The sequence below is a fragment of the Anabas testudineus genome, chromosome 23 (genome assembly GCF_900324465.2).
Source record: "Anabas testudineus chromosome 23, fAnaTes1.2, whole genome shotgun sequence".
Classification (NCBI taxonomy): Eukaryota; Metazoa; Chordata; class Actinopteri; order Anabantiformes; family Anabantidae; genus Anabas; species Anabas testudineus.
In genome coordinates, this window is record NC_046631.1 from 14038277 (window position 1) to 14055510 (window position 17234).

At 40.3% G+C, this 17234-nt stretch overlaps 1 protein-coding gene across 2 annotated transcripts; it reads right to left on the reverse strand.

Annotated features, from left to right (window-relative positions):
• Positions 1–744: 744 nt before the first annotated feature.
• Positions 745–13408, reverse strand: LOC113163476 (ras-related protein Rap-1b). Of its 2 annotated transcripts, none has more exons than XM_026362138.1 (8): positions 13304–13408; positions 9600–9669; positions 8490–8558; positions 7044–7100; positions 6106–6246; positions 5735–5878; positions 5458–5550; positions 745–4709 (listed from the first exon to the last, which is right to left on the reverse strand). In XM_026362138.1, the coding sequence occupies exons 2-7, from the start codon at positions 9654–9656 to the stop codon at positions 5464–5466; spliced, it is 555 nt and encodes a 184-aa protein (XP_026217923.1). In that variant the 5' UTR covers positions 9657–9669; positions 13304–13408; the 3' UTR covers positions 745–4709; positions 5458–5463. The 2 variants fall into 2 exon arrangements, with proteins under 2 accessions (XP_026217923.1, XP_026217924.1); XM_026362139.2 differs by having other exon boundaries at positions 9600–9672; positions 13304–13354.
• Between the last annotated feature and the right edge of the window lie 3826 nt (positions 13409–17234).

The window sequence follows — 17234 nt, forward strand, 5'->3', positions numbered from 1 at the left end:
AATTAAATATAAATACCAATATTTATATTTGTTTTTAATTAAAAACCTTTATGCTAGTTGCTCCAATGATGTGATATAGTATACTACAAATCGAAATCTGTTTTGTTTCAGTATCAATCCTATACTTAGGATAAGAACATTTTAAAAGACATGTGTCAGTACTACAGTTTTACAAGTAAAACCAATGCAACAAAACATTTTGAATTCAGCGCCTATGTCTATCTAATAATAATAATAATAATTAACTCCAAACACGGTTTGCTGTTACAAAATTGCACCACTTTTATTCATTTAAGGCTTTTTAGTTTTTACTTTACATTTGGCTTCACCCCCCCGCCCCCCTCCCTTCCACTGCTGCTGTGGGTTTCTGGACTGGAAGAAACCAGTTCATACCCTTTGAATACCAGTGTTAAACTCTCACTGGCTGAATCGTGATGATACAGCGCAAGGAGATGGAATCTTAACCTGATACTTCACTGGTTGAACTGGCTTCTTTTACATTTCACTGGTCATCATGCCATACAGAGAAAAAAGCAGATATGTTCCAGTCTTGTAAAATCATTTCTTCTTGTTGTCACTGAATCATTCCAGGTTGCATTTGGCTGCAGCTGCAATTGTCACTTCAATACCACACGTAAGAATACTTCTTCTTTTGTCATTCTGATGTGAAAATCATAATCAGTTTATCTCTAAGTCCAGTACAGAGATAGGTCCAGGATGTGCTGGAAACAGAGGGAAACTGCTAGACTTTACGTTGCTTTATTTAGCATTTATATGCAGTTTAAAAACATGCAATAAATGGTTTACTACACTATAATGTAGCTGTAAGCAGATGTTAAGTACATTCAACAAGTGTTTGTTAATGTGCAGTATTTTTTTATTTTTATTTTATAGTATTAAAGTTGTGTCCTGTGTTTATACACCAACCTCCAGGTTGGAAAGCCCACAAGCTGCTGACAAACACATTAATAAACACTCAGATCTGTTTATAACTACACTGTAGTGTTTCATAAACCATTTATTAAATGTTAATATGTTTTTATAAGCTAAATATTGGGACCTTACAGTAAAACGTGGCTCCATCAATATAATAATAATAAAAAGAATAGTAGTGGGAAAAAGATTTAACCTAAATTTAGCACAGCTGTTAAGGCTTCAGTATGCTTCAAAACACACGTTTTGATTATTGTCAGCAGAACCGGTGATGGCTGCATCTGAGAGTTTTCGTAACCTACTAATAATTGCACCAACTTTATGCAGCAGTTGCTAAAAGGTAAGTTCAGGCAGTTGTGAAAGTGGTCATTTTGTGAACAACTGAGTGAAACATCAAAAATGCCTCTGAGAAAAAAATCCTTTAGGTCTACTTAATGTCTAAGACAAACTATCTGATCACAAAGTTTGTCCCGGGCTGTCAACCCTAACATTTCTAGAACTTGCAAGAAATGACGACTGCTACTGCAGCCTTTGTGACTCTGGATGCCAGAAAGATCTGACTGCAGCCTTCCTTGTGCAAACACAGGTGGCATATACCTACAATTTTATCAGCATTGAGTAAAAATGGCATTCTCATCACATGAATACTCGAAACAGAGTATATTTTGGGACTGTGTCACTGACTCTGTAAAAGCCTGATAACACTTCATATTAACCACACCTATTTAGCATCGATCACTCTGTGCTCCACTGTCTACTGGTGCTGCTCAACTGTGATTGTTGGGTTTTTTATATGATTCTATTATTCAGTTATATTTTGTAGGTCTTAAACCTTAAACACTGTGAAGCACAACAGTTGACTTCTGTTGTGATTTGGTGCTATACAAATAAAATTGAATTGAATTGTTCATCAACCACTGACACCAGATGCACCTATAATCCTATAACATCTGACAAGAACTGTATTCGATGTATTAATAAACCATAATTGGTTGGTATAACAGTGTTATAAATCATCTTTTCTATATTTTAATAAATGCTAGAAATGGTGGGTTAAAGTAAAGTGTTGCCAAAAACCTTTGCATTTTCCAAACTAATCAGTTGTTTTTTCATAAAAACACTTCTAATAAAGCATGAATTTCATATGTGTGTGTGTCTCAGGGCTGTAAGGAGCCTTTTATGGCTTGACATACAAGAATAAAGTAAAGCACGGCACTCAAAAAAGTATCTAAGCCACACAAAGGTGAAATTTAGGCCTTATCTGACGCATTTTCACACAGTCGCTTAAAACCTTTCGATGGCAATCAGCTGGCAGCTATAAAATCACTGGCTTTCCTACTTGTTTAACATACTGTGCGTTACAACACTGGAACCAACAGGAACACTCCAGCATGGCTGCAAATAGACTTCTCCTGAAAGCTTCTGCTCGGCATGCAAACTGCTGCAGCACCTCCTGGAGGTTAGACTGAGTACTGACAGAAATATCAACATGCTACATGACTGTACGTACTGGAGAACCAGAATACTGACAGCAGTACCACGCTGTACTGCAGTACTTCCGGTAGTACAACACTGTGCACAGCAGTACTCACAAAGGTCACTGGTCCAACATACTGCATGTGTACGCTGACCACTCTCACATTTCAAATGAATTAACAGATAATTCAAAGACTTCCTGTTGTCGATGCCTTACAAGCCACACCCCATCACACGTGGGTGGAGCTTTGACTATTTAAACCACACCCCCTCTGGTCAGTCTCAAATCATTTTTTGTCCAAATGTTTTTAACTGATGAGAAAATTTAGCCCAGAACAACGTGTGCACAGTACTTCATAGTAATACTTTCAACTCATAAGGAAGGGTTTCCAATCAAATATCACGAAAACTGGCCAAAAGAAAATGTCAATTAGTGCACGTTTTTACCGTTCACCCATTCACTAATGCTATTTGGTCAAGATAAGCAGCTGGTGGCCCTTATTTTCTGGCTGGGGGCCATTTCTGGTGTTTTATGTGCAAAATAAAAATACCCATAAAAACAGAAAACTGGAAATTTAATTAATCGCTTAACCCCGAATTGCTAAAGTGTTAGCATGAAATACATCCAATGATTTGAGCATGCAAATTTATGGAGAGACAAGCAGAGTTGTTTGCACCTCCATACTTGGATAAAATGCTTCCATCAGTTAAAGACAGGCGCTGACCAACAGGATCTTCAACCAGTAACTCAATGTTTCCCCCTCAGGTGTGTTCTGTTAATATTATTAATAATCAGGTAATTATATGGTTAGTAATACAGAAGCAACTCTTGCTGGCTGCTCTTTCAGTAAATATAACATGACCCCCCCCCCACCCCCGGGCCAAAGTGGTCTTCACAGAAACTGGCCTGGTTCATTGTTGTTATGCAGCTCATTGACACTTACAAACACATAAAAACACACACTCACAAACACACACACGGAGCTAAAGTACTGGACCAGTGTGAGTCTGCTGTCTGAAGGCAACATGTCCGCCCCGATCAGCAGATCTGAAATCAGCTCAACGTGCCGCTAACAAACTGACCCACAGATATTCATCTTTTCTTGGTTCCTTTGGTAGTGTAGCATTGTTAGCATCCCTTTAAAATATATATAATATACACCAATGGTTGTTGGCTTATTCGGCTAGTCCACTGCTAACAGCACCCATTAAGTAATGGTAAGTAAGTAAATGATGTTTTTTAACTCAATACTGTTCCCAACTGTTTGGATCTTAGCCTGACAAGAATCTTAATGCAGTCTTTAGCATTCCCTGACAAGTCTCTAATGAATTCTACCAGCTGACAGACTAACAACACAGTCCAAAGCTTTAACTACACATTTCTTTAAAAAATATGCTAACAGTGCTTAGCATTATCTCCCTCATTCTCTAATGCATTCCTAGCTAGCCCACAGCTAGAAGCTACCATCACTTTCTCTGGGGATATACTAATAATTCTAACCCCACAAACTCCAATGCTTTTAATGCTTTTAACTAGGTACTAGGCTAACAAGGTATAATACATACTTTCTTTAAGAGCATGCTAACGAAGCTAATACCCAACAAATATGATTTAGCATCTGAATATCGCTGAGTCACCCACATAGCATTCAGCTAGCTTAAGTTAGCTGAATGCTATCAACACATGGAGCTGACCCCACAGCCTGCTACACCCCCTAACCACCCACCCCAAAACAAAAACATTAAATGACTTTTATCTTTTTTTCACATAGAGTCATAATAATAACCACTGCAATAATAATAATTATAATCACGGTATGGATCCACAGGTTCGACCAGAGCCACACAGTCAGCCATGTTAGCATCACCATGCTAACTGTAGCACCAACATGGCCGACGGTGAAGCTGGCTCGGGACAGCTGAAAAAAAGAAAAAGCAAAAGTAAAGAAACATTTAAAACTAAAAGCAAGAAGCCACTCCCCAGCACGAAACGGCCTAGCAGAGAGCATGATGGGAACTGTAGTTTAGATCTGAGCAGCCCCCTTTCCTGCAACAAGAGAATCGTCATCATCAGCAGCAGCAGAAGCAGCAGCAGCGCCACCGCTGCAGTCTTTTGATGTTTGGTTTGAATGTTTCCAAGGCAACAGTCTCTGTTAGACAGTGTGGTGGGGGCATGGGAGATGCAGTCGTCATGGTAACAGAGGTGGCTGGTGCTGATGATGACATGGTCGTGTTAAAGGGGCGTGCCCAGCTGGAAGATGTCCTGTGATTGGTTGGTTGTCGATCAGGTGAGCAGAAAACTGAAAGAGATAAAAGGCTGAGTGTTAATGAAAGTAGGTGATAAAGGGCTGCACCGACTGATCGATCAAATAAGGGAAAACTAATACATACATGCATACATGTATACATGTATATGTATACATATACATATACATGTATATATGTATGTCCCACATAGAGGCCACGGTCACAGCTAGTGCTAATTTCAGTTTTCATGTATAGGTCAAAAGTCAAAAATTCTCAAAGATGAAATAAAACAACAACGGATTCAGTTACAGAGTACAAACAGACTTTGAGCCATGTTTTTATCTCTTCACAAACAACTGTTCACCAGCTGCCCCAGTTTGCAGCAGGATGTTCAGACAGAGTGGGATGGGGTTAGCCTTATGGTTATGTAATCTCGTAGCCAGAATAAATATTAAACCCTAAATAAGAATAATTTAGACACTTTAAAGTCAAACAATCATTCAACATAAATACAGACAGTTCTTGCGATTAAAAAAATCAACCTGCTTCAAAAGTGTCATCATACGATAATAAATATTATTATTCAGGTCCAGTGTTTGATCCTCACGTCAATCCTTTCAAATACTTCTACTTACTTAATAATTATTTCAGTGTAAACATAGAAAACATGCAACTAGACAGGAAATATATAGACTACTTTAAAACACGTTGTTATATTGTTGTGTTCATGTTGATAAATTGTTCCCGCTGTGGAGAATAGGAGAATAGCTGCAGCCTGTGGTGATGTCTGTGTAGACGTACCTGTTATTAGAGAAGTTGACAAGTGGACTTTTTGCGAGTTTTCCCTGGAACTGGACTCTTCCTGTTAATCTGTCGCACAAGGTCATAGAAGATCTGCACACAAACAAACACTTTATTATCAGCAGTCATAACAAGGGACGTCCTGATCAAGTTCGTCTAGCACCGATCACTCAGACTGTTTGGATCTAGCATCCTCTGGGTTCTTTGTTTACTGAGTGTGACCTGTTCCGACTTCCACTGTGTGTAAACAAAGTGTGTGTACTGGTTCTGTTGTCACCTCATTGACGTTGATCTTGCTCTTGGCTGAGGTCTCCAGGAAGGCGCAGGAGTTCCACTGGCGGGCGAGGCCGATACCCGACTCTTTAGCCACCACCCGCTCCACCTCCAGGTCGCATTTGTTTCCAACCAGGATCATTGGAACCTGCAACAACAACCTGAATTTACAAACAGTGCACACCTTCAAAATAAAAGCACCTCAACAAGACATGTCAGTGGAACAAGTTGGTCGATTTCTAGTCGTTTACTGTAAAAATAATAAGATTAGTGGTTGATTTTATAACTTATGTTTCATTATTGTCCCAAGAGTCATTATGGGATGATAATGAGATAATGAGGTGCGTAGTTTTAGTGTATTTGTGTGTGTCGTACATCCTCCGTGTCCTTCACTCTGAGAATCTGCTCTCTGAGGTCCTGAAGGTCATTGAAGGTCGACTGAGCTGTGATGGAGTAAACCAGAGCGAAGCCCTGACCGTTCTTCATGTACAGGTCTCTCATGGCCGTGAACTGCTCCTAAAGACAGACAGAGAGACAGACAGGTGGTCAGGGAGATTTGTTCTGGACAGACACAGACACAGTACTCAGAAACTTAACTTAAGTAAAAGTACTAACACCAGTATAAAAATACTCTGCTACAAGTAAAAGTACAGTAACACAATTAGAAAAAATACTTATTATTATTATTATTATTATTGTATATATGTTGTACTTTATTGAGGCACTGCACTAATTTCACACTGGGACAAATATGGGGACAGATAAAGTATTAAGTCTTATCTTATCTCATTATTTTATTAGATTATTATTACTCAACATTTCCTTTGCTGTAGTTGATTGAGAGCGGCTTATTTCAACTTAATTTTTACTATTCAACACTAGTTTGATTAGTAAAAATTCAAGGTGTCACCTCAGCACATCAGTCCAAAGCTCAACATTTATTAAAAATAAATTAAAAGCATTAAACAATTAAAAATAATAAAAACATCAAGGAAATTACTTTAAAAATATGATTTTATTTTATTTTCAGGCTCATTTGCTTTTTTTGCACCTCATCATTTGCACCTGTCAGTTTGGTGTTTCTGTTTCTGTGGTCCTTGAATTTCCCCTAACTTCCCAATAAGTTCTTGAGTTTATTTTATTATTTATTATTTTATTATATAATATCAGGTAAAGAACATTTTTTATTTTTAATTTACTTTTTATTTGTTGTAATTGGTTTATTGGTTTATATTTTATAAAATAAAATGTCACTGATAAATGAAGGGAGGCCTCGTGGAGTAAAAGTTTGAAGTAGCATAGACAGATCTTACTGTTCCTGCTGTGTCCAGGATCTCCAACATACACTGCTGTCCATCGACCTCGACTTGCTGAAAAGAGACAGAAATGAAATTAACGTGAGCGACGACAGAAACGTATGTGTGACAGGAGTTCAGGCTGTAGCGTGACCACAGCTGTTTTAAACCTTGATTTACTCAAGTAGATCTCTGGTTAAACAGATCAACACAACCAGCAAGAGAAAGACCAAACACGAACAATTAGCAGCATGTCAGATTTGGATGAGGTTACAGAAACTAAGGTTGAGACGTGTGAAGCTCAGAGACGAGTTGAAACACGATGAATTACCACTGGCCTTATGTTCAGACTGAGAGACCAACTGATTTCATTTAATTTCTCTCTGCAGGTAGTTTCAAGTGTCTGCAGCAGAAAAGGTCAAAGCAGAAATGTGTTGTGATCTATGCTTGTGATACAGAGAGGGCGACTGCACAGAGAACTCAGGAAATCACACGTTGTCACAGTGCACATTAGAAGCAGTGTTACACCCAAGCACAGACAAGCTGTACATCAACCGAGTGTGACAGTGTGACCAATTGGAGGATTTGTAGCAGACGAAAAGGCTTCGATTGCAAAAATCACATTAAAAAAAAAGTAGTCAAGCAGTCTGTAAACTGTAGTTAATAAGACTCTTCAAGTGAGAAGAGAAATACCACAAAGGAAGCGATTAAAGAAGATTTTACTTTACAAACCTGAGGAAAATTAATACTCCTATTGGTCACATTGACATTTAACTGTGAATCGATATACCATGGCTGCTAATGCATAATGAGGATCGTCTGTGCATTATATGAATTAATTGTTGGTTTAATGCATGAACTGTCTGGTCCACATCATTTCTGCAGAATCAAGATCAGGACATTGACTCAGCTATTCCAGAGTATGGTGGAGGTAGATCTGGACCTGGAGCTGCTCAACTCTAAATCTTAACTTAACAAAATGTTCTACTTTGGTCTCATCCATCCACAGAACACAGATATTATCCACTTTAGTAGACGTCTCCTGAGGTTCACTGTGACCTGCCAGACTATTACTAATCTGGTCTGGTGTGATGGTCTTGGTTTGTTGGCTGACCACTCTGGGGGGAGTTTGATAGTGACCCACATTTCTCTTCTTTCAATACAACAGGACCTTCCAGACTCACAGCTGAACTGATTATCTAGAGGTTCAAATACTTTTGGAATCTACAGCTTCTTTTTATCTAGTTTTAGATTAAATTTGTTAAAAGTCTAAAACTAGATCCAGAGTGAGAGTAAACGTGTGATCACACTTTACATCATCTTTATGTAGTAAAAAAGAAACTTCTAAAAAGGTTTAAACCTTTAAACTTTTCTTCCACGATAATATCTTGTAGCACAGTAAGCAGCTAACATTGTTAGACTATGTTACGGTGAGGAGACACAGACAGGCTGAATCTGTCTTACCTTCCTGTAAGAGTCCTCTATCGTCGGGTCGTATTTTTCCACAAAGATTCCCTGAACAAACTGGACAGTCTGGAGACAGACAGAGAGACAGACAGGCAGTTAGATAAAGAGAAGTAGGGCAGTAGTGTTAATGGGGCTCTGTTCTGTTCTCTATTGGAAGTCATTAGATTGGAATTAATGCGACACGCTGACACGTCTCCATTATATCGTCTGGAGTAAAGCACTTCATTGTAGTGAGACTTAACCCAGTGTTTGTGCGTCAGTGCTGAACGAAAGGACTGAAGACGAGTTTCTACCCATGTTCAGACAGACGTTTTACAAAGAAATTAAAACACAACTGTTACCACAGTGGATTTAAAACTAAACAATCATCACGTGTTTAAAGTTGGCACCAGAAGAGTGTTTGGCTTGGTGGAGGTAGTGTTAGGATGTGGGCACGTACGACTGCCATAAGAATTATTGACAAAAGCAGCAGGATGGATTGATTAGATCTAAATGAACCCTGGATATGGTGACGTATATGAGCTCCAGACGCCAATCAATGAGTGCAAAGGATTCACCAACAAGAAGTAAAACGAGCAATCTGATTTACTGTATCAAGCGTGAGATCGTGCAAATCCTTTTGAGGTGTTGGGGTCTGGCTGTAAAAATGTTTCTAATTCCTACAACGTTCACCCAGTGTTTGTAACAACGCCCAAAAAACATTTGACTGTTTCATTTCAAATGGTGGCGGCATACAGAGCAGTGTTCTTATCCAAACATTTAAAGACCTGACAAGTCGGAAAACATCGTTTAACCACACAAATAATGCACCAGAATTGAATCTGCATCAAACAAAACAACCGGAAAAGACAACTAAAGATAGGGACTATTTTCAGCAGCGGATTGATCCACATTTAGCGTCTAGTGGGTATTTGTGGCAGCAGGATGGTGAGTACTGATTTAGAAGTATTTGTTCAGGGTGATGAAGTACAACAGAGCAGCTCACTGATGTGTTTTTGGACGGAGGTCACACACACTCCTCCGAGCACAGAGGGAGACGCCCACGCGTGACACCTCCTTCAACACAAACAGCTGAGTGGAGACGATGAAGTGGATCCAGTAACTTACCAGAGCTGACTTGCCGACTCCTCCTGATCCTAAAACAACCAGTTTGTATTCACGCATCCTGACTGTGTGTCTGCTGGGCGAGAGACACAGAGACACAGAGAGAGAGAGAGAGAGAGAGAGAGAAAGAGAGAGAGGGTTACCAGGTTACTGAGTTCACAACAGCCAATCACAGAACAGCACTGTAATGTAAACAGGAGTCATGTGATCACACAGCTGGTGGTGATGTCACGACTGTGGAATCCTTCATGGTTACAGTTGCCATGCGCCCAAACGTGTGTGTATATGCATATTTGTGTGTGTGTGTGCTGCGTGTTGCTTCTTGCTGCTGGTATGCACACACACATACGGAAAACGTATGTGATCGACTACATGTATCTGGCAGCTTTAGTTAGTTCCCTCAACAGTAGTGAGCCGTGTATAAATGTGCAAAGAGACCAAAACCAAGACCATCACCATCTGTGTGATCACATGACACGTGTGTTTTCATTAACTCGCCCAGATGCAAGCTGGGTAATTATTAGCTCCCAGTGAGAGGGTGGAAATCTCCATGGCTGTGTGTGTAGGGTTAGCGTAGCGTTAGGATAACACTGAAGCTACATCAGAGCCCATTTTTGTGCTAAAATAACGTGTTCAGGTTTTGCTAATGTGATCAAATCTACAGGCGTGATGTGAATAAAACTAGAACCAGGCTGCAGATGGAGAAAAAACTTCATTTGATCAACCTTTTCTAAGTGAGCCTCTCTGCTGGAACACTGAGAAACTGGTTACTGGAGAAACAAGAGTGTCAACATGATATTTAATTTAGTCGTGTTCTGTTCTTAGCAACAGGAGAGTCGAGTGTAAAACACGACTTATTATAGGAGCTGCAGCATGTTGCTGCTTTGCTTAGCTGGGTGTGTGCATGTGTGAGTATGTGTGAGTGTTTTATTTGTTCTGATTGTGTCAGATCTGGATTTCACTCACTTCTGTTACATCTTCTAACGTGCACATTAATGTTTGTCTTTTGTTATGTTTAGTATCAGCCTGCAGATTTCAGCTCAAAATCATTTTTCCTTCATTTGATGTTAATTGAGGAAGAGGAACCTGTGAATGGTTCTGTCTACACTTGTCAGATTCTTCATACCAAGAAGGCAACGAGAACAACTTGAGGAAAATTGCCTGCACCAAATTCAGTGTGTACAACAGAATTTACCAACAAGTACCAGTAAATTACTTTTCTATTGAATAAAATCTAAAAACATGACATTTCTCAGGCAGGTTCTGCAGTAACACGGCACATTTCCTGCTAAGATTTCTTAGTGGGTTTGACTTGGAAACAGCATCAGAGATAATAAAATCTATAGGAAGTGCCATTAAATAAAAAACAAATCTGATGAGTTGGTATTTTTGACACATGTTGCTGCAACCAGGCGCTTTTTAAGGTTTGGAAGCAGCTCAGCCTCATGTCCGCGGTGAGCTGTGTCACTGCTGCACCTGTTGATCAGAAGCTAAACTACAATAAGTAACTTCCTGTTGTGACTGCACACGTTGCCTAAGTGCAACAGTAAAAAGTGTAAATAGAACAACAAAATGTCATTATCTGCCCAAAGTTCAGTTTGCAGCAGCTTGTTTTATGAGCAACATGTGATTCTAATGGCTCCTCAGTGCTTTTATACCAATGTTTATGAGCTAATAATCCCCATTTAACCAGGAGCCTGATGGTAAAGGTGCATCGAGGAACCAGTTGGAGAGAGGGATGATTTTTAGTGCCGGAAGGTCTGAACACACGACCGGCTGCTCACTGTGTGCCTCACTTTAATTTGATGCAACAAGTCCGGGCGAGTTCAGGGACTCACAGGAAGTCGTCAACTGAGACGGCAACAGCAGAAGAAGGAGGAGGAGGACAACGAAGGGAAAGTGAACCTGCCAAATGAGCTTTAACTCTTAAAATCCTTCTGCTTTATCCACACTGCCCTCGGGGAAAAAAAACCCAGACCTTTCTTTTCTCTGCAGCTTTTCATCACCTCCTCCGTTGCTGCTGCTTCACCTCTGTCACAGTTGAGCTTGCAACACCCTGACTACACGTGTGCAACTTTTCTCCACTAAGCAATTCATCATTTTTATAACCAGGAGTGCAACTTCTAAATCACAAGAGCAGCTATTTAATCACAACAAACAGGAGCTGTCGTGATGTTGCTGATGTTGATTCTGTGAGTTTGACCAACAAAAACTAAACCCAATATGCTCGTTATAAACATAGTGAATACACAAGAAAGGGAACTTTAAAAACTGCAACTACATCACAGTATTACTTAATGTACTTAAGTAGAAGTATAACATTATCACCACTGATGGTTCAGAAAATGAAGTGCAGGGGGTGGCGATGGACCGTGTAAACTGCTGAACAGAGTTAAATCTACTGCAATAACCCGCACATTATTACTCTGATGCAGTGTTCAGTCTGTGCAACGCTGGAAAGCTGCAACAGATTTTTGAATAAGAAACGTAAAGAACCTAGAAAATATGAAGTAAACAACCCAACGTTACTGCTTGAAGAGCAGAATTTGACGGATTATTAATTCAAATAAAGTTGTTTTTCATGCAAATCTGAGAAATATTTCACAGTTTCACATTTTTGAAATCATTCTCACAAACTAATTTAATTCATGGATTAAAGAAGAGTAATAACAATCTAATAAAACAGATCAATCACATGAGGCCATTTTCTGCATTTACTTTATGTTACTCTCACTTTAAAAAAATAAATAAATTTTCTATTTACACTAACATGCATTTACTTTGCTAACATTTAAGTACAAGTAATTCTATTTCAGTGTGGTCAAATTTTAGTATTACTGCGGTGAACAATCTGCATACTTCCTCTACCACTGCCCACTGTTACTCTAATCCAGACAACATGCATTTGGTGCTGCAATGGGTCCTCTGTGTGTGTTCTGCTTTTTCCAGAAAGCACTGAAGGCAGCATGATGTTAATCTACTAAAGTAAAGTTTCTGGAGGAGAAAGATGGACACAAACAGAGACAGATCCCTGAGTCAACCACAACTAGGTGGGGCCTGTCAATACTCAGTGTGTCTGCTGCTGACAGAACAGCAGCAGAGGAATAAAATCAAGCCCTGTCTATATCCTGCGCACAGACACAGACAGACAGGTGGACAGACAGGTAGGCAGACAGGTCCCTCTAAACTCCTAAACTTCGCAGTTTGCAATAAGTCACTTCCTCTCTTCTTTCTCCAGCAAACCAGCGGGAGTTCCGCAGCTCGGTGGCCGCCCCAGAACGCTCCCTACTCGGCCATCTCTAGCAGCAGGCCCCGCTGCCTGGAGGTTCAGACACAAGCTGAGGGCTGAACCACAAAGAGCTCTACAGACACACAGACAGGCGGACAGCCGCCATGATGGCCCCTAGTTGTCTGTCTGTCTGTCTGCCTGCCTGTCTGTCCAGCACCAGCGGTATTATTATTAATAACGGAGCTGCTGTCTGTCGGCCGCTCCGTCCGTCTGTCCGCCGCTCGGTCGCTTCCGCAAACCCAGCCCAGCTCGGCACCGGCCTGTCTCCCTCCCTCCCTCCCTGTCTGCCTCCATTTGTCTGTCAGGCTCTGACCCGGTCCGTCCCGGGTTAAACTACATCTACATGATGAAGGGAGCAAAGAAAAGAAAATGGAAGAAAAGCGAAAAAGAGGGAAGATGGAAAGGAAGCGGTACTCACACTCATCCACCCGTCGGCTCCGCTGCGCTCGCTCTCTCTCTCCCCCAGTGTGAGTGGGTGTCGCTCTACCACAGCCGCTCCCTCCTGCTCCGCCGCTCTAGCGTCAAGCTGAACGCGGTGCGTCAGCGCTTCCTGTCAGCTCCTTCAAAATAAAAGTATCTGATGGTCGTGTTTTTAAAGGTTTCGATTTTATTCTACATATTTAAATTACAGAATTTACAAGCCTAAAAAGCACAAATAGATGATCTTTTTAAGTAATGTGCAAATATACACATCACCTATAAAGATCCCTTTATGTGTGATCAAATTGATGGTAATTTAGTGTTGTGACATTTTATGTTGTTATATGTTTCTTCGATTATTTAGTAGATTGTATATTGACATTATTATTGTTGCTGAAAGTAAAGAGGTAGTTCTAGATTGTGTACTGATGTAGATGTGTGTGTAATACCACTGTGTAGTAATACAAAGTGACAGTTGTGCATTTACATTGTTGCCTAAGTAAAACCACAAAAGTGATCAGCAAAATATATCAATGTTTGCACCTTTTATTTTGAAAGCCCCTTCCTACTTTCCGGTTCCGCTCCAGCTTCGTCACAGATTTCTTCTTATGACGTCGACTCGTCGCTCTCAGCTGCTTCCTGCAAACTAGAAACACCACAGACATGAGATTTGTTTTAACTCAGTAAATGAACAATAACGTCATTTCCATGGCTCCATGACGTCATCAGCCCGATTCAAAAGCAATGGGAATCTGTCCTGCTGCCTTGCTCAACAGTTGCACGTCAAACACCAAAAGATAAAACTAACTGCACAGTGTAGAAATACTGGTAGGAGTTTAGATCCTGCATTAAAATCAGCACTTTAGTAAAAGTACAAAGACATTAGCAAAATATACGTAAGATGCTCTTATTTTGTAGAGTTACTCTCTTATATTTAACCTTTTACTCAGATTGTACTATTTATATTATTAGACTTTATATTATTAATCTGGAATAAAAACTACAAACCTGAGAAAAGATGGGACTTTGTTTTCTCACTTTGATGATGCTCCACATGTTTGAAATGAGCTCAGGTTCAGAACACTTGGCAGCGTTTCTGCACAGACCTGATGTTTGGCTTCCTCCTATGTAATAGTGTTTCAGGTTACATGTCTACCGAGGCCTTGAAACACCAACGCTTCCCTGGAGCTCCTGAATCTTTTCACAATATAATGAAGTGTAGATGATGAAAGACCTGAAGTCTTTGCAATCGTGTGTTGAGAAATATTGTAGTTCAGCACAAAGTGGGGAACCAAACGTGTCACAGCTTACAAACACTGAGCTTCTGGTGGACGCTGCTTTTATAGAATCATAACAGATTGAAGTCTTTACATTTCTAATGGGATTTCTAAATCGTTTAGTGAAGTACAAGTACTATAAAGTTGAAGTAATCAAGTAAAATAAAAACAGAACAGCAGCAAATGTGTTTGTGTCCATCACTGCTAGTTGGTGTTGAAATGGTCACAGGAGCCTTGTTATTCATACAGAGCTGATGATGTCATGTGATGTCAAGAGTGTTTTCTTCTCCTATTGGCTCTTAATTAAATGCCACTGGAGGCAAAAGGTCAAAGCAAGTTACAGAGGCCAACAAACAAATGCAAACACGAAAACTGTAACTGTGTGTGTGTTAGTGCAGAGTCAGAGAACAGCAGAGCGTGTTAGAGCGTGTTGAGGGGAACACGCCTCAACAGACACTCACTCACATTGTTTACTACATCGAAGATAGTGTTGTGAAGCCACACCCAAACAGGAAGGAGTCACCAAGAATAGAGTCGTCCCCCACCCCACCAGCTTCCCTTTCACTGACACACACTTCCTCTGTTATATACATACTGTGTGTGTGTGTGTGTGTGTGTGTGTGTGTGTGTGTGTGTGTGTGTGTGTGTGTGTGTGTGTGTGTGTGTGTGTGTGTGTGTACTTCAGTGAGTTCTGGTATTTTGCTTAAGTTGAAGTAAATATATTAGAAAACAGAATAGTCCTTTGTGATGTTCTGTATGTTGTAATAATGTACGAAACCAAAGACAAACTGAGCTCAAAGATACTAAAAAAAACAAACATAGAAAACAACTGCAGACACACAAAAAACAACAAAGCAACACAGAAAACAGATCGACCTACATAAAAACTACAAATGACTATAAAGATTTAAAAAAAAATCACAGTGAATCAAAACTGCATGGAAACAACACAGAAGCACAAAACTACCTTAAAGCAACAGAGAAGAAATAACTACAAAGAGACACAGTGACTACAACAGGTAAATGAAATGCAGCACACACAGAACAAAGATCCACCAACAACTGCAAAGACTCGATGCCCGTGGTCGTTTTATCGACTTTCCAACAAGAGACATTAACTTTGAAGTCAATTCAAACAGAGGCTCCGGTCCAGGGACCCTCTAAGTCTTTGGGCCTGGGCCCAGATGGCTCATTCAGTGAGGATCCAAGGATTCTCTGAAGAGGTCTCAGACATGGAGACTTTCTGTAAACACAGCATCTGCTCATCAGGGCAGAATAAATTACTGAACATCAAAGAGGGAAAAGAATCATCAGCATGTCAATGATCGGCCAGAGTAACACACACGCTGCTAGGAGACGGGATGAATGATCGTCACTCCTTTTATTTACTCTCTGATGAGTTTCTGCCTCATTCGATCAGCCAATCAGAGCTGCATTTAGTCCTCGGGACAGGAAGTTGTGTCTCTCATTCTTACCTGTGTACCTGAGGAGGTTTCCACCTGACATCACAGCAGCAGATGAGTTGACTCTAAATTACTGTCAGGTAAACAGGAATCCAGGTAAGGAAACTCTGGAAAGTACAGAACTCAGTGGACATTACACTTCTGGCTGGTGGAGCCTGTAAAAAAAAACAAAAAAAACAAACATAAGAAGCTAAACTCGTCTCGTTTAGTTCGACCACCATAGATCATCCAGCTGCTATAGTAGTGACAACTCTCAACACGAATAAACTTTGTTCTGGCTCCATCTGCTGCAACCATTTATATTACACACAGCAAACCAAAGAGAAATAAAGCCTCATATGTTTAGATGTGAACTAAGTGTAGTGATGAAAGGTGAATGAAAGGTGATCAGCTGATCATCTCCCATTTGCAATGTACCCACAAATGTCCCAACAACCATCACTGGATTTCTCTGATAATGAAGAAAACTTGAAACGTGAGGTTTCTGAGGCAGGTTCTGGAGATGATGACACCTGCTGTGGTTCACGGGAGGCTGACTGAGACTTTTCTTGTACCTTAGCGTCCTTCACGAGCTGTGTCACAGTCCCTGCTCACTGTGTTGATGCAGCACTCTGAAAAGTCAAAGGACACTTAAAATTAGCTGGATTAAACCTCTGGGAAACAAATATGTCATGAAAACATCAGTGATTTCTGCAAGAGGCCCAGAGACTTTCAGACCAGTGACACCTGCTGACAGAAAGAGGGAAAACATGGGCCATAAACTGTGGTTTGCTAATAACGCTGAATCAACACGATGTTTTAGAGGGTTTTTGATGTTGTGTAGTTCGTCAGTCAGTCACCTTTACTAATTCAGAGCTAATTATTCTGACTACACTGTTTATATGCAGCAGATTCACCCTCTACTCAGACTTTTTATTGGACACAGGAAGTGTCCAGTTGCTCCACTCACCTTTCCTGTCTGCAGTCCTTTGTCCTGCACATGTGCAGTCGCCACTTTGCAATAAGCGGCGCACAGACATAGTCAAATGGATCACAACCAGCTCCCTGTGAGAAAACCACCAGGGAAAATCAGGTTTCTCTAATTCACTACCCTCATTGAAACTGGGTTTCTCATTTACATAAAAAATAAAGATCTGTAAATCTCTTAGTTACAGATCTAAACGTCTGTCTTAACTTCTCCACAGTCATA

Coding starts and splice junctions, on each gene's coding strand:
- LOC113163476 (XM_026362138.1), bottom strand. CDS start 9,656: ATGCGTGAATACAAACTGGTTGTTTTAGGATCAGGAGGAGTCGGCAAG. Junction 5,879..6,105: donor GAGTGAAGGACACGGAGGAT/GTACGACACACA, acceptor TTGTTGTTGCAG/GTTCCAATGATCCTGGTTGG. Junction 5,551..5,734: donor GCAAGATCAACGTCAATGAG/GTGACAACAGAA, acceptor GTTTGTGTGCAG/ATCTTCTATGACCTTGTGCG.